The sequence below is a fragment of the Denticeps clupeoides genome, chromosome 14 (assembly GCF_900700375.1).
Source record: "Denticeps clupeoides chromosome 14, fDenClu1.1, whole genome shotgun sequence".
Lineage (NCBI taxonomy): Eukaryota > Metazoa > Chordata > Actinopteri > Clupeiformes > Denticipitidae > Denticeps > Denticeps clupeoides.
The window spans coordinates 8767824-8791061 of record NC_041720.1 but is presented as its reverse complement, the minus strand read 5'-3'; the positions used below and the strand labels follow the sequence as shown (position 1 = coordinate 8791061).

General features: G+C 44.4%; 3 protein-coding genes across 11 annotated transcripts in view; 2 read left to right on the top strand and 1 right to left on the bottom strand.

Annotated features, from left to right (window-relative positions):
* Positions 1-6159, top strand: part of scara5 (scavenger receptor class A, member 5 (putative)) — a 43273-nt gene extending 37114 nt beyond the window's left edge. For 4 of the 6 annotated variants that reach the window (XM_028953126.1, XM_028953124.1, XM_028953125.1 and 1 more), the window contains exons 8-9: positions 1537-1725; positions 5325-5458. In XM_028953126.1, the coding sequence (XP_028808959.1) occupies positions 1537-1725; positions 5325-5458 (323 nt within the window). Of the gene's footprint in view, positions 1-1536; positions 1726-5324 lie in introns of all 6 variants that reach the window. The other 2 variants (XM_028953127.1, XM_028953128.1) reach the window with 1 other exon arrangement.
* A 4312-nt stretch (positions 6160-10471) lies between these two features.
* LOC114803415 (probable ribonuclease ZC3H12D) lies at positions 10472-18274 on the top strand. 2 transcript variants are annotated; one of them, XM_029002945.1, is made up of 6 exons: positions 10472-10654; positions 12419-12750; positions 13987-14126; positions 15006-15240; positions 15813-15916; positions 16941-18274. In XM_029002945.1, the coding sequence occupies exons 2-6, from the start codon at positions 12461-12463 to the stop codon at positions 17897-17899; spliced, it is 1728 nt and encodes a 575-aa protein (XP_028858778.1). In that variant the 5' UTR covers positions 10472-10654; positions 12419-12460; the 3' UTR covers positions 17900-18274. The 2 variants fall into 2 exon arrangements, with proteins under 2 accessions (XP_028858778.1, XP_028858777.1); XM_029002944.1 differs by lacking the exon at positions 10472-10654 and having other exon boundaries at positions 12198-12750.
* Positions 18275-19115: 841 nt separating this feature from the next.
* The window catches only part of tab2 (TGF-beta activated kinase 1 (MAP3K7) binding protein 2), a 39442-nt gene continuing 35319 nt past the window's right edge, over positions 19116-23238 (bottom strand). Inside the window, exons 6-8 of one of the 3 annotated variants that reach the window (XM_028953223.1) lie at positions 22473-22568; positions 22001-22096; positions 19116-21274 (exon numbers count right to left, since the gene is read on the bottom strand). In XM_028953223.1, coding sequence (XP_028809056.1) covers positions 21162-21274; positions 22001-22096; positions 22473-22568 — 305 coding nt within the window. In that variant the 3' untranslated portion in view covers positions 19116-21161. Of the gene's footprint in view, positions 21304-22000; positions 22097-22472; positions 22569-23238 lie in introns of all 3 variants that reach the window. The other 2 variants (XM_028953225.1, XM_028953224.1) reach the window with 2 other exon arrangements.

Sequence of the window (23238 nt, the reverse complement as noted above, 5' to 3'; positions counted from 1 at the left end):
CTAGCGTTCCCCAGCTAGCAGGCCTCACTGTCTTAGATTCTTCATTAGATGCTGTTCATTGCCATTTGTCTGATTAGTGTGCGGAGGTCTTTAGGGACTTGGAAACTTCCATCCGCTATGGTGGCCCAGAATTACGTCAGCCGATGCCGTGCGCAGGGTGACAGTACAGTCCTCTGGTCAACATACACCGTGTTTCAACCAACCAATGTGTCACAGCTGTGGAAAGGTATTCTGTTCGGTATGCAAATACAACTCTCATTTCCTCTTTCTTTTTTTAAAGACATGATGCACGTCATGATTAGCCTGATGGAAAGGTTTGGCAGTGGTTAACCACTTGTGGCTGGCACTCTGCACATCTTCACTGTTCTAGTTGTTCTGCTGTCATTTACAGCAAATGAGCTAAGTGAATGATACATAATCATTAACCGCATATGGTAACCTGCATCATCTTGATATTTTATGCATTTATGTCCCGCACACATACGTCAAGCTGCTTTTTCAGGACACGCTGAAGTTCTCTGGGCCGTAACCGGTGCTAATATCTGATGAGAGACAGAGCAAAAGGGAACATGTGTTGTGAATCAGCGGATTGGCTGCACAACTCAGGCGAGCGATAGGCCACACATCTGCAACACATTTATAGAATGTTCCTCCCCTCTTCCTGGACCCGTCCTGCCAATCCACGTTCATCCCAGAGATGCACCGGATTCATATCACAATGAGGTGAATGATAGCCCTCACTGGCAGCCGGAGAGCTTTCCAGGTGGACCAGCCCACCATGGTCAACACCTTCCAGGAACCTTAATGCATGTCAGACCAAAACCTTTCACGTCGAATTTCATGGCAGCCCTTGTTCCTGTGGCAGGAAGACGCTTTTCTGGAAGCATCGTTTCGAACAATTAATGACTGATACAGGCAGTCGTTTCTGCTTCTGAACTTCCTGGCCAGTTTCTGGTCTCGGAAGACTAACCTCTGTTTTAAGCCGTGTGATGTTAGAAGTTACAATTTTGGAGTTACAAATTCAGCTGGATCAAGTGGAATGTCAATTTTAAAAAGCTACTCACGAAACAGCAATGGAAAGTGATGTTGTGAATTGGTGTTTAAGCAGGACGTGGTGTTGGACCGTCTGATTCCTGGGTTGGCCATGAGAGATGTTTTAAAAAGCATGACGTGATCTGGGACAGCCTGTCCTGTGTTAAAGTCTCATCTTACTGCGGCATGAGAAAAGCAAGACTTGTTTGGATAACATCTGTTAATGGATCTGTTATGGAACTTTGTAGACCTTTTACAAAATTCACGTTATGCTACAAATGAACACAGCTATGACACGCTGGTAACCGCTTGTTTTACATTTCTAACTAGTCCCTGGTCCATCTTTCACACATGATATTCTCTAAGACACAAAAATCTATATCGGAAAAAGTGGTATCATCTTACATTCTGGGCAAAAGCAGTAAATACACCATTTGTCTTATTTTTGTGTTTGTCGTACATTCGACTAATACAGTAAGTAATGTGTGCTTGTGTGTGTTGCAGTGGAGCAGACATTTGTTAGACTGGTGAACGGGTCAGGGCCCCACGAGGGACGGGTGGAGGTGCTTCATGAGGAACGCTGGGGCACAGTGTGCGACGATGTCTGGGACAAGAAGGACGGAGATGTGGTGTGCAGAATGCTGGGCTTCAAGGGCGCCAAGGAGGTCCACAAAACAGGCAGATTTGGACAAGGTGAGCTTCACCTACTGAACCTAAAGTAGAGCATTTTATAGGGGACATCTGATGTACTTCAGTCACTTATTAAACCCTTTGTAGAGACTAATCATGCGAGGCTGAGTCGAGGTATTTAGCGCTATATCTAACTAAGTACAGCACTACATGCAAAGTATGGGGCTTGTTCCTTAGGATTTATATAAATATGTGTGTGTGTGTGTGTGTTTTATATATATATATATAAAACACACACACACACACACACACACACACACACACACACACACACACACACACACACACACACACACACACACACATATATATATATATATATATATATATATATATATATATATATATATATATATATATATATATATATATATATATATATATATATATATAAAAGACTCTCTAAGAGAGTCCTTAGAAGTGAGCTTCAACCAGTTTTGACCTACAAATCCCAAATTTATATTTATATGGCCCTGGAAGTGGGATTGGCCCATTTGTTTTCTCAATCGTAGCTTTTACGATCCATTTTAGATGACTCTGCGTGGCTCAAGGTAGAGATTAATGGACAGGAGGGAAAGCCATCTGTGCCAAATGCCATCAAAAGAGTCCCAGTGGTGACATCTGCCCGGATCTCCTCCCATTATAACCTATTTTCACTAATAGAGAATTCATTGCGTCATATCATGGCCCAGTGATTAAGATTACCTCACTGATACATAAATGTGTCTTTTTTTTCTGCACACAAGAACATTTCTTGACCCATCAGCAGGTAGCTGGGGCTCAGAGGCATTTTCTTAACAGAGAATGGATTTGTTTCAGACAGGGCTTAACTGTCAGATGAATCAAAAGCTCAGATTTTGATCGAATTATGAGCAGAAGAGCAGCTCACCAGAAAAATTTACAATTTTTTTTATGTAGAACTCATCCCGTGATTCTTTGAAGTAGGTTGCCAGGGTGTCCCAGTGTGGCTTGTGGTTCAGATTGCCACATTGCCTGATCTGCAATGCTTCAAATTTGCCGCAGCAAGACAAACATTTACTCAACATGGATGTACTGTAAAACACTGTGCTGTCATTTCATGACAGCATGATGAGAGGTTTGTTTACTGTCATTTAACCAATGCAGCCCCCTTTAGCGTCGGGACTATCCAGGGCGCCAATTCACGTTGGAGACGGGTTTGAGTTACAGACTTGCTTCTATAAACAAACATTCCTTCGGAGGAGGGAAACAGCTCTGTATTGATCCCTCATTTACCAGACCATGAAGATCACACTCCAACCCCTCCCACAAACCCTTGGCTCGAATTTTCTTGAGAACATGTAAACGTTGGCGAGAGGAAAAAATGCCAGAAGAAAAAAAAATAGAACGGGTCAAAGGTCATGACCCTGGTGTGCTCCTTGATATAAAAATGTATGGTGAATACATTGGGTACATTACACTACCAGTCAAAGGTTTGGACGCACCTGCTCAGTAGTGGAGCCTGAGATGGAGCCATTTTGAAGAACTATATTTAGTATTTTTCTATCAGGAGTAAGTGAAGTATGTTTGATGAGTCAGTTTTTTTTTTCAGAGCCGCCTCTTTTAAACTTCATGGCTTTGTTCACTATTGTCATCTTCAAAAGCTGCTTCATGAGATGCTCATTAACAAGAGTGAATGATAAGAAATTGTTCATGAACCTTCAGAATTGTTGGGTGGTAGTAGCCTAGTGGGTAACACACTCTCCTATGAACCAGAAGAAAAAGGTTCAAATCCCAAGTTCCTCCAGGGAGGGACTGTCCCTGATTGTCCCTGACTGTCCATGATTATAAGTCGCTCTGGATAAGGGCATCTGATAGATGCTGTAAATGTTGGTACATGTTGGAAAACCATCTATGTTGTCTGATTTAAGGCGGTCAAGAGAAGCCAAGATTGTGAAATACTGCCATTAAGCTCCCCACTTTGGAGAGACACAAATCTCAAATTTTTGCCTTGCTTGCTGTATATTTTTTGTTAAGTACATAACCGCACGTTATTTCTTCAGATTTGTTTTATAATGTAATATATGCAAGAGCCATGAAAGAGTAGGTGTGATCAAACATTTGACTGGCAGTGTACCTAGATACACTTGATCTAACAATGTTATCTATGATTATGCTTGAAGGTGTCTGGCTCTATGGTGGTTACAGAGTTCCTTTGGCAGGTCTCACTGCCGATTCTCCCGATAATATCCAATTGAGCAAATAGAACCCTAGTAGCTCTCTAACACTTCCTTTGATAAATGTCCGATATTTGAATATATTGAATCACTCTATATTTAAAAAAAAAAAAAGTTTCACGCTGAAAGCAACACTGAGTGCTCCATGAAACGAATAAAGCCGTTCAGTGTTTCAACACTTGGCCCAGACTAGGTGAAACTCTGTAACCTCCTACGATTCAAACAAAAAAAAAGAGCTTTTCACCTCCTAACCCCAACCCATAACTCTGAGCGCACAGATTTGGGGAATTTTTACACATGAAAGAGGGATGGAATTGAACACAGAAATCCTGTAAAATCAAGTCGTCTCTTTAAAAGGTTTTTTGAACGGCACAGGGTGCAAAAAGTCAGTGTTTGAAAGGCCGAAACATGAACACACACACACACCGATTCATTAGACTGTCAAAAGCTGTGTTCATTCGGTCCAGTCTGGAAATCATTTCTGCATGTTTAAAAAGAGAAACATTCATCCTGGCCTCCGCCGTGTTTGTGACCCTGTGTGAAATTGGTTTGATATGTAATTAATAAAGCCATAATAAAGTCTTTTTTCAGTGGGAGGGCACTTCCTGGGGATCATTTATGGTGGCATTTGGCTGCTCCATGCAGAGCCTCCAAATGCAGCCAAGGGCTTTCAAGACAAGCAAGGTTAGGCGGTCTATCTCTCTTCTCGCGCTCTCCAGAACCTCTGTTTGTGGAGCCACTGGACTGTTTCATCTCCTCGCCAAATATCTGACTCACATTAAGACGTCCAAACCACTGGTTTTGCTTTTAACTTGAAAGGATTAAAAAAAGAGCTGCAAAGCTTCGATGCTGATCTGTCTACGTTCTGTCTGGGTTCGGATTAATTAATTCTGGGTTCATCACCTCCACTTTTAATTATGCAAATACTGTGTAATGAGATGCATGATTCTATCATTAATGCAATATTGATAACCTATTATGGGGTTTGTTAATCATGAATTTTTAAATACATTTTGTTCACAGCCATTTTAATATTTGCATGTATATGCTAAAATATGGTAAAATATTATTTGTGTTTTTGCCAGTATTTTCCCAAGCAGCCATACTTTGTTAGTGTCATAATTTTAGGCTTTGTTTTATTGATTGGTATGTTGTTTTAGTATTGGTATATATTTATGACCCTGTCCTTTTAAAAAAAAATTGTGTGCTTTTTTTAAAACCTTCATTACACATGGTCTCGATTAATAGCTTTTGCAGACCACAAGGGGGCGATATGAAATAATTAAAAATCCCTCTATACAAATATCTAAACGAGTTGTGGAATGTGCCGTGTAATTAGTTTCTTCTTCTCAGTCTGCTAAGAGGACAGCAGAAGTCATGCTCTGTCTGACTGTGGTTGCTTTCCAGGAACTGGGATGATTTGGATGGACGACGTGGCTTGCGATGGCATCGAGGACAGCATTAAGAAGTGCAAGTTTTCCGGATGGGGCAAAACCAACTGTGGCCATGTGGAGGACGCAGGGGTGACATGTAACACCTAAAGTAGTGGACCTGCCCCCATCCCCCCTTCTTTCCCCTTCCTCAGCAGGCTGAAAGGCCAGAATGAACTCCCTTGTGAAACGACAGGAGAGCAGCTGACGGGCCGGCTGGGGCGGATCAAAGCCTCCATGCTGAAATCAATTTGACAGTTCAGTTGAAAACTTGCTGTGACAACAGGCCCCAGGGGGGACTCTGGCGTCGGCCATTGTCCAGGTAAAGTCGGTGTTTACATTGGCTGGCACGGCTTAACCTGATTCACTTGCCAAGCGGATCCGACCAAATAATGGGCAGTAGCATAGGGTGACCCAACAGGAGAATGAATGCCACCATTACAGGAGGGAAGAGAGCGAGGGGACGCGATGAATTCCAAGCGGCTGTGAGCTCCTCTCTAGGTTCCTGGAATGGTTTCATCATGGCCTCCGTACGTCTCAGTGTCTCCTCACCAGCAGGGGCGGGGATTTTTAGCGACCCACATTCAGTTCACGGCAAATTACATGCCCGAGGTTGCCTTGTCACCTACAATTTAAAAAATCAACGTGTGTATGAATGTAATCTGTAATGAAAACACAATTTTGCGATGATTGACAGAAAATTTGGATTGACTTTTTAGCATGCAACACTGATTGACATCACATAGCCAACAAATGCAAAAAAAAAAAAACACGTTTAGAACATAAGCTGCTTTTCTGCCATCAGGAAATGATCTTGTTTCCAGGATACTCGACTGAAACACAAAACAGGGTTCTATCGGGCCAATCAGCAGGGCCTGGGCGAAGCCAGACTGTTTGAATGTGTGGCCTGCACCCCCCGAACTGTTGGAAGTTGATTTTTACGTTAGCGTCTCGGAGGAGCCGTGAGGTGTTATCACACAGAATTGAATAAAAGCCGACAGCCAAAGACAACAGCCCTCCTTGTCAACGCGGCCCGGCTCAGCGGGAGGCGGCGCTCGTGTCGGGATCACCGTGACTCGCATCAACAGCTGGGCTGTGAAACTGGAGAAACTCCCGTGCAGTATTATTCCAACAAAGTGTACATTTTTATATGCGATCGTAATCGATGAGGAATCCTGCGTTATCTTTAAAAAAAAAAATACAGCCTTGGGCACTTGAAGAGTTATTTTAGCAATTTTAGATTAGTTTTTGTGTCTGTCAACTCGTTTACCACTTATGTTCCTTAGGCTAACAGCTTGTTTTAGAAGCCCAGTCCTATGGATGTAAATAATATTTCATCCACTCGAATGAAAAAAACATGTATATGGATGCATATGGATGCAAATGCGTGTGTACGCTGCTTTTTCAACATTAGAAAACATTAAAAACAACTAAACCAAATGGTATTTTATAGCCTGTATTTGCACATTATTTAGTCACAAAATTTCAAGAAAGATCAGCGTATCAGCGTTACATTTCACTTCAATATTTGTTTGAAGTATTTGTAGTTTCCTTATATTAACTGCAAAAGATAGAATTTCATGAAAAATGCCACTTGTTTTTATAATTGAATTAATATTCAACAAAAAAGATTTTGTTAAAACCAGAGAGCTCACATCTCAGAGTATTAGACTTTCAAATTTTGAAAATGACCTTCAACACAATGTCACGTGATAGATGTCTAGTTACAGGCTGTAGCCCATCAATGGAATACTGATCAGATCTCAGTGGTCATACTGATGAAATTATAGTGTGTGGTCCATTATATGTCTTTGTACATGTCCTAAATGTGGTACATATATATACATATATACATGTAAGCCATGTATACTTATTTTAAACCATAGGTGTCCTGGGCTTTTAAAGCAAAATCTTAATTATAGGCCTTCATGCCACAGGTAAGGAGGCCCAGGACTTCTTAAAATGCGACCGATTTCTAGTGTACGTTCATGTTACCTTATAAAATGTGCCTGCTACAGTAAATCAGAATTGGGTTTTGTGTTTTTGTGAAAGGTACATAATAAGTAAGTTACTGAGTGCTGCATGAATGGCGTATAAGATGCCTGAGAAGCTCCTTTAATGAAAAGCACTGTAACACTTTCCCCCCGTTGCATTCCCACCATTTGATATTTTTGTGACTGTTTAGATTATATTTTGTTTCCACTGTTGGTTGTTATCACCAAGTGCCAAGAAGATTTATATCTAAATGCATATGGATTGTTTTTTACAGCCTGAAGACACTTGTTTTTTTAATGCCCATAAAGTGTTATGAATGTCAGAGGCAATAACATACTATAACAATATTGCTGCAGCATCTGATGTTGATGTAAAACTGGATTTTGTATCATTTCAGAGAATAAAGTCAACATGTTTATACATTTAGTCGTGGTTATTCCTGGTCTATGTGAAGGAATAAATCCGCCTTCAGTTGGAGAGGGACGATAACTTGAAGACGGTTAAAAACGAGGACATCAGAACCCCAGACATCGGATCCCAGACCAGAACCCGACAGGAAGAAGAAGCCCGGAAGCACAAGGCTTGATATTACCTGCAGCGTACATGCAAGTAAAGCAAAGTGAAATAAGAAGGAATAAAAATGCCAAACAGCAGGCTGGATAGAAGATGCATAGTTTACATTTTATTTGTGTTTTATATTGTTTAATTAACCATACTTCACACTCATCTTTGATTCCTCTTGCTATCAGAAGTTCTACTGACACGGTGTAGCACACAACACCTGTCACATCTGACAATAAGCTTTGAAAGGAGCAGGAAGGAGACAGTAATAAATCACACACACGGTTGGAGACGTCTACTCTGGTCCAAGAATTCAATGTCCGCTTTGCTTTGAAGTGTGCAGCAAATATGGAGTCTCGTAGGATTCTTTTCTTACATCTTGTACTGCCTGGCTTTGGACAGGAGGATTTTGACAGATGATTTTTTTCATGCTTGTTTATTCACAAAACCACCCAGCAGGTGGTTAAATTCACACAACACACAATACTAAGAACCTTTATTATGAGCGAATTTGGATCGTCAACGCCCTCTAGTGGCCAGAGCTACAAAACCCACCCGTTTGAAAGTGAAGTGATTGTCATTGTGAAACACTGCAGCACAGCACATGGTCACACGACGAAATTTGTCCTCTGCATTTAACCATCATCTTAGAGAGCAGTGGGCACCTGCGGTGCAGTGTGTAGGGACGATGCCCTGCTCAAGGGGACCTTACTGGCACCTTGGCTGCCCTGATTTGAATCTGCAACCCTTCAGTTAGGAGTCCGCTTCCTTACCTGCGAGGCCACCACTGCCACTGTGGCTGTGTCAATTTGCCACTGTGACGGCCAGATACGTGGTATTACAGCATTTACAGCAATTATCAGATGCCCTTATCCAGAGCGACTTACAATCAGTCCTCCTGGAGACACTCAGGGACACAAAGGTAGAAAGTGGGGTTCGAACCTGTGACATTTTGAGAAGTTTCATAGTCACACGCTGTTGTTTAGCACTGCAACCTACAGAAACCTTTTATTTTATGGTGCACAGTTTTTTAGGTTGAGTAAACACGTCGCCCACGACATGCATAACCTCAGAGACAAATATCATATGACTAGAAGTTTGGAAAGGACGTGGGAGGGCGTGTCACCCCCACCCACCCGCACACAAGGACTCTCCTTTCTCATCCTCTTTCCCTCACCTCAGGTTTGTGGCTTCTCTCAGCCACAGACGTTCTTTTGGGACTTCCCATCGTGAATCTCATGACTCAAGGTCAACCTCATCTCCAGATCCTCGCGAGGTGAGAGGCAAAGGGAAACCCTACTCTTATTTACAGCGCATAAGATGATGCCACCTACACCACTCCTTCATGCACCCACGTTTCTGGGATGTTCGCAAGACCGTGACAAAAGCTAAATCCTCGGCTTTGTCAGATTGTGGTAAAAAGGAGTTGCATGGGGAACCGCGAACAGGGCGTGTTCTATCACCAGGAAGCTGCGATGTTATATAATCAAATACAAAAGGCCTGAAAGCACAGTGAGTGTATGGGGACGTCTCCATATGGGCGAGAAGCCAAAGTCTGCAGTCAGGTGTCACTGTGGTATACCTGGTGTCATCTTCCACTTAACTTCCACTTTGGCCCTTCCAGTCAGCCATTAATTGTCCTGTTTCAGAAAGCGCAGGAGGAACTTGATAGGTTAAGTCTCGTTTTTTTTTTTTTTTTTGTGTCCAGAGTCTAAGGGGAAGCACCTTCGATGAGATTGCAAAATGTTCCTGATGAAGATTTCCGTTGGGAAAAGGTTATCATACATGACATTAAAATGCATAAATTGTGACTGATGCCCCTGTATATGGGTGGATGTTTTAGGTATAATATGTAGACCCATCATAACCTACAGTACAGGCCAAAAGTCTGGACACACCTTCTCATTCAATGTGTTTTCTTTATTTTCATGACCATTTACGTTGGTAGATTCTCACTGAAGGCATCAAAACTATGAATGAACACATGTGGAGTTATGTACTTAACAAAAAAAGGTGAAATAAGTGAAAACATGTTTTATATTCTAGTTTCTTTGCTCTGATTACTGCTTTGCACACTCTTGGCGTTCTGTCGATGAGCTTCAAGAGGTCGTCACCTGAAATGGTTTTCCAACAGTCTTGAAGGAGTTCCCAGAGGTGTTTAGCACTTGTTGGTCCAGCTCACCCCGAACCATCTGAATTGAGTTCAGGTCGGGTGACTGTGGAGGTCAGGTCTCCACTTTTTTGTTGATTCATAGTTTTCATAGATTATGTAAATGGTCATGAAAATAAAGAAAACACATTTAATGAGAATGTGTCCAAACTTTTGGCCTGTACTGTATATTTGTATATGTGATAAGAATATAAATGCAAACTTTATAGCTGTGCAACATGCTGAACTAAACCTTTAATAAACCTGGACTTTTTTGGGTAGTTGACTAGTTACTGAGTACAGTGTCTCACCCCTGTGTCCGTGTCAGTACTGTGCTGGCCAAGTAGGGCAGGTGGCCGGTTTGTGTTCAGAACACAACAGACATGCCCTTATCCATCAGACAAACCAGGAAGAGGACAGACTGCATTAACCAGCTCGCGTTTTCCTTTCATTCTCCGCTCTGCTTCCTTGCCAGCAGGTCCTTAGTAAATGCTGAGCACTTCCTCATTTGGGACATTACAGAACGTCCTGCTCACACACAAGGTGCCTGAGGAGCCGTGGCCAGACAGAAAAACGGAGGACTGGTGCTTTTCTCTGTCACCGTAAGTACGCACATTACACGCGCTTAAGTGTGCAGAAGTTCAAAGGTCAGCGTGGCTCTCCGCAGCAAAGGGCAACGCGTCCCTGCAGAGAGCTGCCAGGGCAGATGGCAGAGGGGCAGCCTGAGGGTCTGGAGGCACGTGGGGCCGGCGGCAGGGCAGGATGTGGCTGTAGACGAGCGCGACAGACTAGGGCCGAATGCCCATTGGAGGACTGGAGTGTTATAATTAAGACAATGACATGAAAAGGGGCCAGTTTCTCATTTTCAGAAACACCAGTTTGTTCGGAGGTGAGAGAACACGACTGTGTGACATGATCATACACACACACACACACACACACACACACACATACCAGGAACAGTGTGTTTCCACTGTGTGTTGGTGATCTGAAGTTCTCGAATGAAGCATTTACCAAACCAACAAAACCGAGCACAAAAACATGAATCAGTCAAAAGATCTGACTGTTCGTGTATCGTATTTAAAACAAGATACATGGCGGCGTCTATTTAACCCTTTCAGACGGAATGGTCGGTCAATATAAGAGTGTCAAAACAGAGGATTAAGTCATGTGGTGAAAACTTCAGCTTCTTGTTGCGTCCAGCATTACTTCCCCAATATTCGAAACTTTTTTCTTGTCAGAAGTTGTTATGCTGCCGCATTGCTAATTCAGCTGTTCAGAACTTGTATTAAACGGCGGTTCCTTTTTTTTTTTTTTTTTTGCTTTGTTTGCTCGCTACTCTTAAAAATGCCACTGGACACCGAAGAGCTCACAGAACAGGTTTCTGAAGTGTTTTGCGTTGCCTTGGTAACAAGCGGAATAAGTGATGTCAGAATTTGTGATGCAGCAGGACGTGCCGCTGGGTGGAAGCGACATTCCCTGAAGACGGAGCGGGGAACAGGGAATGCCGCTGACGCGCACACAGCGTGGTAGAACACCGCAACTGGAACGTATCGAAGTCAGAGGCCTCAATAATCACAATGAGCTGAGCTTACGCAACGTTCCGCTGTAGTGCCCCTCTGGGCAGAAGGTTTTATACCCGACAATAATTCACAACGCAGGAACAGAACACAAGATGTATATTGTTTCGTTGGGCTGGGGCAGGTTGTGCCTCCAGAACCATTTCTGTGGGTTTTCGGGAAATTAGCAAGGAGATGTGCCGTGAACTTGCCTCAAACTTTATTCAGCATGGCGATAATATTAACATTGATAATAATAATAATAATAGGCACACTGTTCTTCCAGAACTAAGTGCCTAATGAACTTAAGTGAACCACTGGAGAGGAGTGAAGCTGGAGGGTGAAGGGCGGAGTTATAAATAGCCACCAGGAAAACACCCACAGAACAAAAGACAAAGCGCAATAACAACCTGTCCCAGCCCAACGCTTTCTACCATTCGGCGCAGTGACGACACGTACGAAATGCGAATACGCACAGACACTTCAAAGGCGCGATCAAACCGCTGAGAAAAAAGTGGCGTGAAACTCCCCGAGACAGAGTCGCACACTTCCTGTGTTTACAACGAGAGAGAGAGCACCTCTTCCCCTACCTGTGCCACGCCCCTACTACAGACCTTCTCAGCACCAGTCATCGGTTCCACAACTGAGAGTGTTGTTATGGAAACTATGATGAGATAGGAAAGGGGGCAGATAGAAGGATTCCCCAGTGAGAACCAAACAACAGTTCAAGAACGGCGAAGGAGAGCAGCGACCACAGAGCCGGTCGAGACAGACGCTCTCTCTCTCTTTATCCCCCACATGACACAGGCCTGCAGACGCACAGCCAGACACACGGACGGGCGCGGCACAATGGACAGGCAGCAGAGCAAAGTGGAGCGCTTCCTGAAGCTGGGCTACTCCCACGAGGACATCGTGCGCGTGCTGGAGAGCCTTCGTCACGACGCGGAGACCAACGACATCCTGGAGGAGCTCATCAAGACCTGCCACACAGGCACCCGAAGCAGAAGCTGCAGCTCCAGCCCTCAGCTGGTGCCCAGGGGCTGCGGCCCAACCCAGGCCCCCTCGCCGGCCCAGGGGGTCAGGAGCCCCAGCAGTGAGTTCAGGCCGGTCGTCATCGACGGCAGCAACGTGGCCATGAGGTAGGTGCCCACCAACCCACGGCTTCACCGCAGAGCATCAGAGGTCGTATTTGGTGATTGTTCTGAGATGATTTAATCGGCCGCTGATACAAAATGAAAGGCAGAAGTGAAACCTTCTTCTGAAAATGAATTAACGTTGTGCGTTGCTGCTCTTCTGAATGCATGTAGAGTGTGAGAACCAGCAGATCAGTGCTGCCAAGTTGCTCCTCCTGAGGAACTTGACCCTGAGTTGCTTCAGGGCTGAATGGACCTGTAAGATTGTAAGTAATGTAATATTTAGAAAAGCAGCATGCATACAATAGCAATTCATTATACAGTAATCAACAGAGGGAATTATGAACAGACAGATAGATAGATAGATAGCTAGCTAGCTAGCTAGATAGATAGATAGATAGAACTGTATAAACCTATATACATTTGCACTTGTGTGTATGTGTATTTGCGGGGTTACCAGTATTACTTCAATTCTCACCCTTGGTTGGGTTGATTTACAAGTGAAACAGTGACTCATAATCACAGACGGTCAGAGTTCACTGAGCCTGGACCATTTTTAATGTTCCACTGAATGGAACATTATTGCCATGACAGAGTAGTCTCTGCTGGGACGAGCGGTTTCGGATCATCCTACTTCCTCTTTGTGGCAACAGGAAGTTTGCCTTTTGGTTCGTCACCGACAGACACATGCAGACCGTGAGGTTCACGCAGAACGTGCTCACATGGGATTATTTCACAGATGCAATAATGTGCAGCACTTTGGAATCCCAATGCAGGATGTTTAACTTCATGTTTGATTTTCACCTTTATGCTGTTTTGGTTTACATTTTGAAAATTGATCATATGAGATGAAAGTATTAGAGGGAAGTTTGAACTGAAACGGACGGCTGGGGAAATGATTTCACCTAAAAGAAAAGACGAAGCCAGTGCTTGTCAGAAGCTGAGAATCTCGGTGGCTGGGTCTCATCGCCGGACGGCCCGTGAAGACGCTGTACCATGTCTTGAGAAGGCTGCGGGGCATTTAAATTCTGCCCGGTTACAGGGGTTAATCGTGGCCCATTGATCAGGGTGTGTGGGGCGACTTCCTGCTGGTAGAGCCCGGAGGGGCCGGGAAAGCCCCCGGTTCATTCACCACCGCTCACAGCCAAGTGAGCGTGAACTTTCACCGCCACAGACTGCTCATTTGATAGAGTTTCTCAAGCATGCTTCGTCAAACGCTGACATCCAGTCATATTCCTGCAGCCATGGGAACAAACAGGTGTTCTCGTGCCATGGGGTGCTGCTGGCGGTGAAATGGTTTTGGGACCGAGGCATCCGGGACATCACCGTCTTCGTGCCCATGTGGAGAAAGGAACAGCCCCGGCCAGAAGCTCCCATCACAGGTGAGGATCGCTGTGAGGCATCGTGACCTCTAGATGGCGCTATGGGTTACACTTGCCAATGCGACAATACTTGGCAGCAGGTGGTTCAACTGTTGTCCGGCCTTCTCCGCAAGGAGCCGTGGTGGGATGCCAGTGCCAGCTGCTGTGAAAAGGAGATGCTAGAACATTCAGAGAAACATTCTGTGTGTCTGCATTTACACAATGTGTCGTTTACATGTTCAGTTATGTGGTAAATCACTAGCTGAAATAAAGTGGTAGAAGTAAAACTGCAAAATTTGCTATGTCAAGTGCAGTGATTTAACCCACATTATTGGGCATTAATAAAATGCTAAAACATTTTGAACTCTTAAGATGACAGTACTAAAAAATGATTGTCAAATTATGTGTCAACATATTTATGCGTCATACGAATATTGTGTGTCAATAATTTGTCAATGAAATGTGTCCTCTGCTTTTAACCATCACCCTTGGTGAGCAGTGGGCGGCCATGACAGAGACCCGGGGAGCAGTGTGTGGGGATGGTACCTTGCTCAGTGGCACCTCAGTGGCACCTTGGCGGATTGGGATTCGACCTTCTGATTACGGGGTCACTTCCTTAACCGCTAGGCCACCACTGCCCCACAAACTGGGGTGTGTGTGTGTGTGTGTGTGTGTGTGTGTGTGTGTGTGTGCACTGCAGTGGTCTGCACGCAGTGCTCTTGGATGGATAGGTGGTTAAAGCAGTTATGCATGAATGATTGATTGAGTGTCAAAAGGTTATTACATTCTGAACAAATTGTATAAAAAAACACAACATATTTCTAAAAACAGTTGAAAGAAATGTGACTCCTTATAGAACATTTAGTTCTAACCTGGCATTTGATCCATGTTTTTTTTTAGGTCAGCATATCCTGAGTGAACTGGAGCGAAAAAAGATCCTGGTGTTCACCCCGTCTCGCTGTGTCAACGGCAAGCGGATTGTGTGCTACGACGACCGATATATCGTTGAGCTCGCCTTCAACTCTGGCGGCATCATCGTGTCCAACGATAACTACCGCGATCTGCAAATTGAGAAGCCGCAGTGGAAGAAATTCATCGAGGAACGCCTGCTGATGTACACGTTCGCAAATGACACGTGAGTCTCAATGAACGAACGAACGAACCAGTGGTTACCGACCAGTTCATTTGGGGAGCATCAAATCTTGCTACGAAATCTTGCCACTTTATTAGGCATGCCTACCTCATAGATGTACTCCGGCGACCAAATGCTGGTCCATGTTGTCATTCCTCATTCGTCAGTGGACCCACAGTAGTGACATATGGACACCCAAAAATATCCAGCCATATCTAATGATGGGCTAATGTTGCTGACAGCGGTGGGGATGTGGCCTGGAAAACCCCGCTGGTACAGTGCGTGTGTTGCAAAATACTGGCATGTCATGCAGATGACTGCTGGTTGTAGGAGAAAGCATGGCAAGAGAAACCAGGTCCCAGTAGTTTTAAACACTACTGCTTCCAGGAAAACAAGAGAGGACCGGGGTTCTCGATGGGACTCAGCCTGATTGTGAAAGCAGCAGTGCAGCTCATGTAAATCTAAAGCACACACAGCCAGAAGGTGCAAAGTATAAGCACGTCACCACCGCTAAATGCTTGTAAGTTGCTTCTTTAAACGCATTTTGTCTAATCCATGTTATTTTTGCCTTTTAGATTCATGCCCCCCGAGGACCCACTTGGAAGGAATGGGCCGACCATTGATAACTTCTTAAGGAAAAAGCCAGCGGTTCCTGAAAAACAGCAACACTGCCCTTACGGTGAGTTCGCTGACGGGGGCCTTCCCAGCTCGAGCCAGTCCTGGACCAGGACTCGTACAGCGTTCCAGAATAATGGATCCAACATTTTAGAACGCTGTAATCTATTTATTTAGAGAACAGGCATCTTCCCTCAGGGGGGCTGTGTCCTCTCTTATAGAAGCGCAACTGTTAACATGTGCATCCACCACACAGAAGGTCAGGTATAACTAAATCAGACACGCTAAACCTTCCGGCAAACGAAAGCATCCTCATCCCAAACAGGTCAGATGATAGTCAAAACATTGTTTTGCACTACATTACATACTTAACAAAATGAAATTCGATCGCTGTTTTACCCCGTTTTAATAGTAAGTTTTATAGCGCTATTTCCCTTTAAATGGCTCCAAACTGTTTCTCTGGCCCTTTTGGAGTATTCTGAGCAGTCGACATGCTGGTGGCTTGAGCAGTTTTGTTTATTTAATATATTTGCTCTGCCCAAATCCAGTCCCAAGTTCCATTGTGTGAGCTTTGCACAAAAGCGGAGCAGGCGGTTCTCCGGTCCTTGAAGCGGTCGTTAAAGTTCAACTGCTCTGCGACTCACCGTAGTTTAGGCTTCGGCCCCAAACCGAGCCCCATCTCGAGCCTGAAGCTGTAGACAGGATGAAGGGAGCTTGTAACTAGGCAGCTGGGACAAATCCGTGGTCATCTAGGGGCATCGAGTGGCTCAATGTGGCTCAGGCCCGCCCCGACCCCTTTGTTGCTGGAGCCGCGGGGGAACTGAGATGTCGGGGGAAGAAGCTGCAATTACGGCTCTGCACGCGCCAGCGGATGAGGGGTTTCTGAGGACTGAAAACAGACTGTGTGTGGGGATTTGTTTGCCGTGCTAAGAGTGTTTATATTACTAAAGATGACGAGAAGGGGCTTAGCATAAGCTCAAACAAACGGCCGTCCCCCTTCACGATGGTTTTTGAGAGCTGAACGGAAACATCCGCTGCCACGCCGAGCCGGAAAGGCACGTAAACTGATATTTTGTTCCCACCATCAGGAAAGAAGTGCACCTACGGGGTGAAGTGCAGGTACTACCACCCAGAGCGCTCCAACCAATCACAGCTGTCAGTGGCGGACGAGCTGAGGGCGAAGAGCAGGCCCGTCACCGAACCAGGGACGCATCATCCCGAACTGAAGACCCTCACTTCCAAAGTCATGGACACCACACATAACAACGTGAGGCCTTCCAGCAGCTACACTTCCTCTTTACTGCCCCCTGCTGACCCGGAGGACCCGTCACTGAGGACCTCGCCTTTGGACCTTTACAACAGCCCTGGAGACAGGAGCAGCCCGGCTCACCAGCCCAAGTTCCACCACCCATGCGGTCTTGGTGCTGAGAGCGACTTGGGCTTCCTAGAGACCTCCCTGTCCAGCCTGCACCTCCAAGACCAGCCAGTGGCCCAGAGAGGATCCCCATCCTTCAGTTCTGGGGTAACAGGACCCAGCAAAGGAAGCGGTGACTTCTATCGGTCCGGCGGAGGAAGTAAGAGCAGCGAGCAGCGCCACCAAACACACGGTCCAGTGCTGGGCTACTCTGCCAAGATTTTCCAACACTCCCAACCGGACGAAGCCTTAAACCCCAGCCGCCAATTCTACACCCCTGGTTACGTCCCATCATCAGGACACGGGCACTACGGGGCCAGACTGGACAGAAACAGCCCCGTTCCGTTCTCAGACCAGCCCTACTGTCCGAGGCACGTCCAGCAGAGGTCGTACAGAGGTCACAAGAGTATGGCCGAGTGCGGCTGGAGCACGGCCGAGGAGGAGCTGGAAACACAGGGGCGACGCCCCGGCTCCCCGCTGTGGGAGAGGAGGAGGAGCGTCAGGGCCGAACTCAGCACCATGTTTCCCGCGAGCAGGGTGGACCAGGTCTCGAGTCTGTACCCTGACGTGATGGACGCAGCGGAACTGCTGACGCTCATTCACAAGCTCAGCACAAGAGACGCGGTCTTTTAACGACGCTTTAACCTTCAGATTTTTATTGTCAATAAGCATTAAATAAGTTGCTTCTTTTGCAATGTGTACATATTCAATAAGCCTGTTTTTACAAGCACTTTTTGAGATGCATTATTACGAGTAAGTTTTTTTATGAAAATGTATTAAGAGAATGTGAAGGTGCCATGCAATACTCAAACAAACAAACAAACAAACAAACAAAATGGTCTTTTGCATTTTTTGTATCTTGTTTCCGTGGAAGTTCAAACCAACTGTGCTGTCGTCCCAAAAACTTCACTTGTGATAAAGAGGAATGGAAGAGCTCGCATCACTGCTCATTTGAAATCATATTTCTCCGACTGCAAAAACACAATAAACGTTAAATATCAAAGCTTATCTTTCTTTTATTATTGACATCTATCCCTATTTCTCAGATATAAACCAAGAATGCAAAGACTAGAGAATGATGACATTTGCTGAAATCTACTGACTCTAGCGTCCACACAGTACCTTGGTGTTCACCTGAACAATAAACTGGACTGGACTCATAACACTAATGCACTTTATAATGGGGAATAATGGAAGAAGAAGCAGAGCAGGCTGTACCTGCTGCGGAGGCTCAGGTCTTTTGGAGTACAGGGGCCACTCCTAAAGACTTTTTAGGACTCTGTAGTGCCATCTTTGACAGTGTGGTCTGCTGGGGTAGCAGCATCTCCGCTGGGGACAGGAAGAGGCTGAACAGGCTGATCCGGAAGGCCAGCTCTGTTCTAGGATGCCCTCTGGACCCAGTGGAGGTGGTGAGTGACAGGAGAATGGTGGCTTAAGCTGTCATCCCTGTTGGACAACATCTCCCACCCCATACAGGAAACTCCTTCAGTGGCAGGCTACTGCACCCACGGTGTGGGAAGGAGAGGTTCAGAAGGTCTTTTCTTCCAACCGCTGTCAGACTCTATAACAAAGACCTCACAGCTGACCACACATACACAGACAAACACACACACTTTGGCACATTCTGTTAAATTGTTAATTGTTTAAATTGTAAATTTGTACATATATACAGATACATATTTATCTTATTTTTTGTGCTGCTATTACCTGTTTTTTGCTGCTATTACCTTCTGCTTCTATCCACTTTCTGCCGTGACAAGTGCATTTTCCCCACTTGTGGGACTTATAAAGGTTTATCTTATCTTATCTTATCTTATCTTACACAGACAAACTGAACAAAAGGGGAAAGTATTTCAGAATAGATTTTTTTTATTTTTACAAATAACTTATCTGTTACAAAGACAGTTTTCCCAGCTAAAATCAACACATTTTAGAGATCCAATTCTTTTTATGCCAAAGTTTGTCGTTCTCCTTTTAATCAATTGAACATTGATCAAAACTCTTGTGATGAGGCTGCGGATGAAGCAAACACTGGGTTAAACAGGTAAAAGGCTCAAATAAGTGCTTCAGAGATACATGACAGAGTTTACCCTCTAAGCAGGTTCCAATCTTTTCTTCTTCTTTAAAAACGGTATGTTGAATTGTGACTGCATAGATTATTTCACGTACATACGATTCATTCCTGCAGAGTGACATGGCACATGGTGACGTGGGTTTTTCACATAGAAAATGGGGAAGGGGAGAAAGTTATATTTATTCGAGATTGTTAAAAGATTAAAGCAAAAGCCCTTTTTCTCCCCAAAATAATATAAGGACTCACAGGACGCCACAAAAACAAAACAAAAAAAGTTTTTTGTTTTTTTTTTACATTTTGCTTTAATTTTGCTTTATACCCAAGGAGACCATAGAACAGCAAGACTCTTGATCTTTGGTTAAATATCATTTTGTTCCTAAACCAATGTCCACTGCGTACTGTTCCGTTGAACACTCACCTTCGAGATGTGCTCATACACTTCATAAACTATTCACACCCAACCGCCCCACCACCAGAGAAGACCCCGAGCCCTCAGCCTTTGCTCTGGTGGATAATATAACTTCTCGTTTATGTCTGAAGAAAATGCGCACTGGTTTAGCAAAATGCACTTTTTTTTAATCTTCCTTGGCACAGAGGCATGAACAAAAAAAAAAATCCCCAAATAGAAAACCTACATTCCAGTTGTCAGATAAGATGGCGGCCGAGCCGACTGTTGGTTGGGGGATGCTTGTCCTTTGAAACAGTTCAAAGATCCCTTGCATCTCTTGAGGAAATAATAAAACAAACAATATAACTCGTCCTTGCTTCGCAGAGTATATCAGGGAACTGTTGACACAGGGCAGCAAAACAGCCCTTACCCATAATGCTTCACTTCTCATTCAAATCAAGTTCAAAATTCTAAAAAAAAGGGAAACCGTGCTCATCCTTTTCATTTAAGAAGAAAAAGAAGACCAAAAAAAAATAAAAGAAAGTCAATTGAAGTCTATAGAGCTATACTTACAAGAAATACACGTGATTCATAGTGGAGGAAGGAGGCGTTTTTCTTTCTTTCTTTTTTTTTTTTTTTTTTTTTTTTTAAAGCACATTCTAAAACTATGTACACTTCTAAGCTTCGGTGTACGTCTCCTCCATGGATCGTACATGAAAAGCATGCAGTTTAGTTTTTCCTCTTCTTTGCTTTTCTGTTTTTTTTTTAAGCTGTAGGTTGGCAGGGAACAGGATGATTAGGAGGAAGAGTTTATCTCTTCTTTTTTTTTTCTCGTTCTGCGGAATCTTCACGTTTTCATCCTCCAGAAACAGCAATGAAAGGCAGGAGAGGCACTTGTGAAGCAGTCTTCCCTTTGGTTGGTGTGCTCTCAGTTCAGGACACACTGGCATTTGTGAAGGCCTTTAATGTGTGTGTGTGTGTGTGTGTGTGTGTGTGTGTGTGTGTGTCCACTCCAAATGGACAACACTGATAATACTGAATGCAGGAGCAGAGCAGCTCTTGTTTCGAAGAAACGCCACCCTCCGACATGGGGGTGGCACCACCTACTCACAATCCAAACAGCGGCCACGCCCACCCTGCTGGCTGTGCTTTGTGTTGGTTTTTCTTCTTCTATTATTCCCCATTTGTATATTTTTTAAATCTAAAGTAACACAATGTGTAAACTCGTATCCAGGCAAGTTGTCCATGATTAGCATTATTAAAAAAAAAACAAAACCGCCCCCCTCCACAAGGAAAAAAACAGAGACTAGTGATCCTGCGTTTAAAAAAAAAAAGGATGAAAGCGCTTTCCTATGGCGGTGGTGGCGGCGGTGGCTGCTGTTTGTGGGCCTTGGCATCGAGTGGCTCAGAAGTGGCGAGGGAACTCGCACTGTTCACAGCGGTTCAGAGCAGGGTGGTTTAGGAAGGTGCAGGCTGTGCAGTTCCACTGCGTCCCTTCGTCCTCCTCGGAGTCCGCTACAGTCTTCAGGGTTCTTGCCACCAGACTCTGGGAAGAGGGGAGGGATGGAGGGAGGGAGAAAGGTGGGTTACTCACATCTCTAAAACATTTTTCCTGGTCTTTCTGCAAACCATGTGTAATAAATATGTAACAAATGTATTATGAGAGTGTAAAGATCAAACAACAAACACTAAGCTGACAAGAATGGGAGTCGAGTGTTCGCCCTGTCATGTCATGTCCACTTGCATCACTAGATCTTTAACTCAAGCAATACTGAGTTTAGATCATGAGGTTACACATACATGGTCTGTACCGGAAAAACGAGCCGTTCTGACCACAAACAGCGTGTTCTAGACTCCAGGTCTTAATCAGTTGCACAAAGAAAGAGAGCAGAACCCAGGAAAGAATGAAAAAAAAAACACTCTGGCAGTGGTGCAGCGTTTTTATTGTAACCTCATGTTCTTATGAAGCTGGCATCTGCTGCAGACTCCGCCCACAGGAGAGATAACAGACAAAGCGGGGGTCTGTATCTAAACACTCACTGCCAACACCACCGTGTCTAGGTCCCAGAGGGTCTCCAAATCTACAGATCAGTGGTAAACGCAAGATCTAAGAATAGATCACCATCATGAGCGATGTTATAGAAAAGTAGCGCTGTCTCTTTCGCCAATATTGAGGATTTTTACGGCTTTGAAAGAGTCTGCAGGGTATGGGGGGGAGAATGGAATAGATGGTCTGAAGTGAATGAGAGAAAAGAGGCAGAGAAAGACCAACCCAGGAGGACAGGAGGAGGGAGGGAGGAAGGATCCTTCTTTAAAGTGACGTTTATTTTGCGTCCTCTCCTGTCCAGAGAGCCAGGACACTCTGATCCTGGCAGGAACCCAAGAGGAAGCAGCAAAGGATGATGGGTGAAATGAGAGGAAGGAAGTACAGAAAACCAATGAGACAGTCTTTAAAAAAATAAAAAGTTACAGAAAAGAGATCAAAATTTGGGTGTCTTAAAGGTGATTAATAAATGAACTCAAATGGCCTTTGGTTATAAGTCTGGGTAAAACAAGTTTAAAATGTGTATGTGTTTGGCAATCCGAGTTCTTAAAAGCACTGATAATCTGCCAACTCCCCCTATGAACATGGTGGATAATGAGTGAAGAAAACCGAGGGCGACAGAGGATGTGCAGCTCTGTAATGACAGAAAGGTCTGGCACCTACACAGCACTGAATGTATACGTAATATGGGCTGACTTACCGGCAGGTAATGTACCTTTGGGCTTTGACAGGGTAGGGTGTATGCATTCGAGGCTGTCGTAGAAGTTCTGGATTGCACTGGGGTTAAAGTGTGGTCCTGTGGGGGAAATAAATTAATTAGATCATTAATTAATGCGAGCAGCCAGGCAACGATGACAAAGGAAGTTTAACAGTAACCCTGAATGGGGACGGGAGGGGCAGACCACTTGTGAGGTCTGAGAGGGGGTCGGGAGTAGACATTTTGGACTTTTTATGCATTCCCTTCCTCAGTGTTTCCAATGGCCACTAGGCCTGAGAGGTGCCCAGGAGCCAGTAAATCCCTTTACACCTCGCGGCAACAGGATGCAATTCAGGAAACGACTGGTAGTTAACAATCCCAATCTCCACGTGCAGCGCGGCCTCAGAGCCAAGTCTGAGCACAAACTGTGCACAGCATTCGGACCGACTCTCCTCACCACACAGGAGGGATAATGCACAATATCTAGTCAATATGAGATCAGCAATAACAATAATCATGGGAATGATTGCACATCTCAATTCATTTAGCATATTTCTGCAAGTTTATCTTGTCTTGTGTGTCCTGTTTGAAATATCCAACATATCCTACATGATGTTGTCCAGTTATGCCGTTTGTCCTGTTCATTATACGTTTCTCTTATAGATACTGTACAGTATTTAAGTTTTAGTTAGTTTAGTGTGTATTTACGTGTGTGTGTGTGTGTGTGTGTGTGTGTGTGTGTATATATATATATATATATATATATATA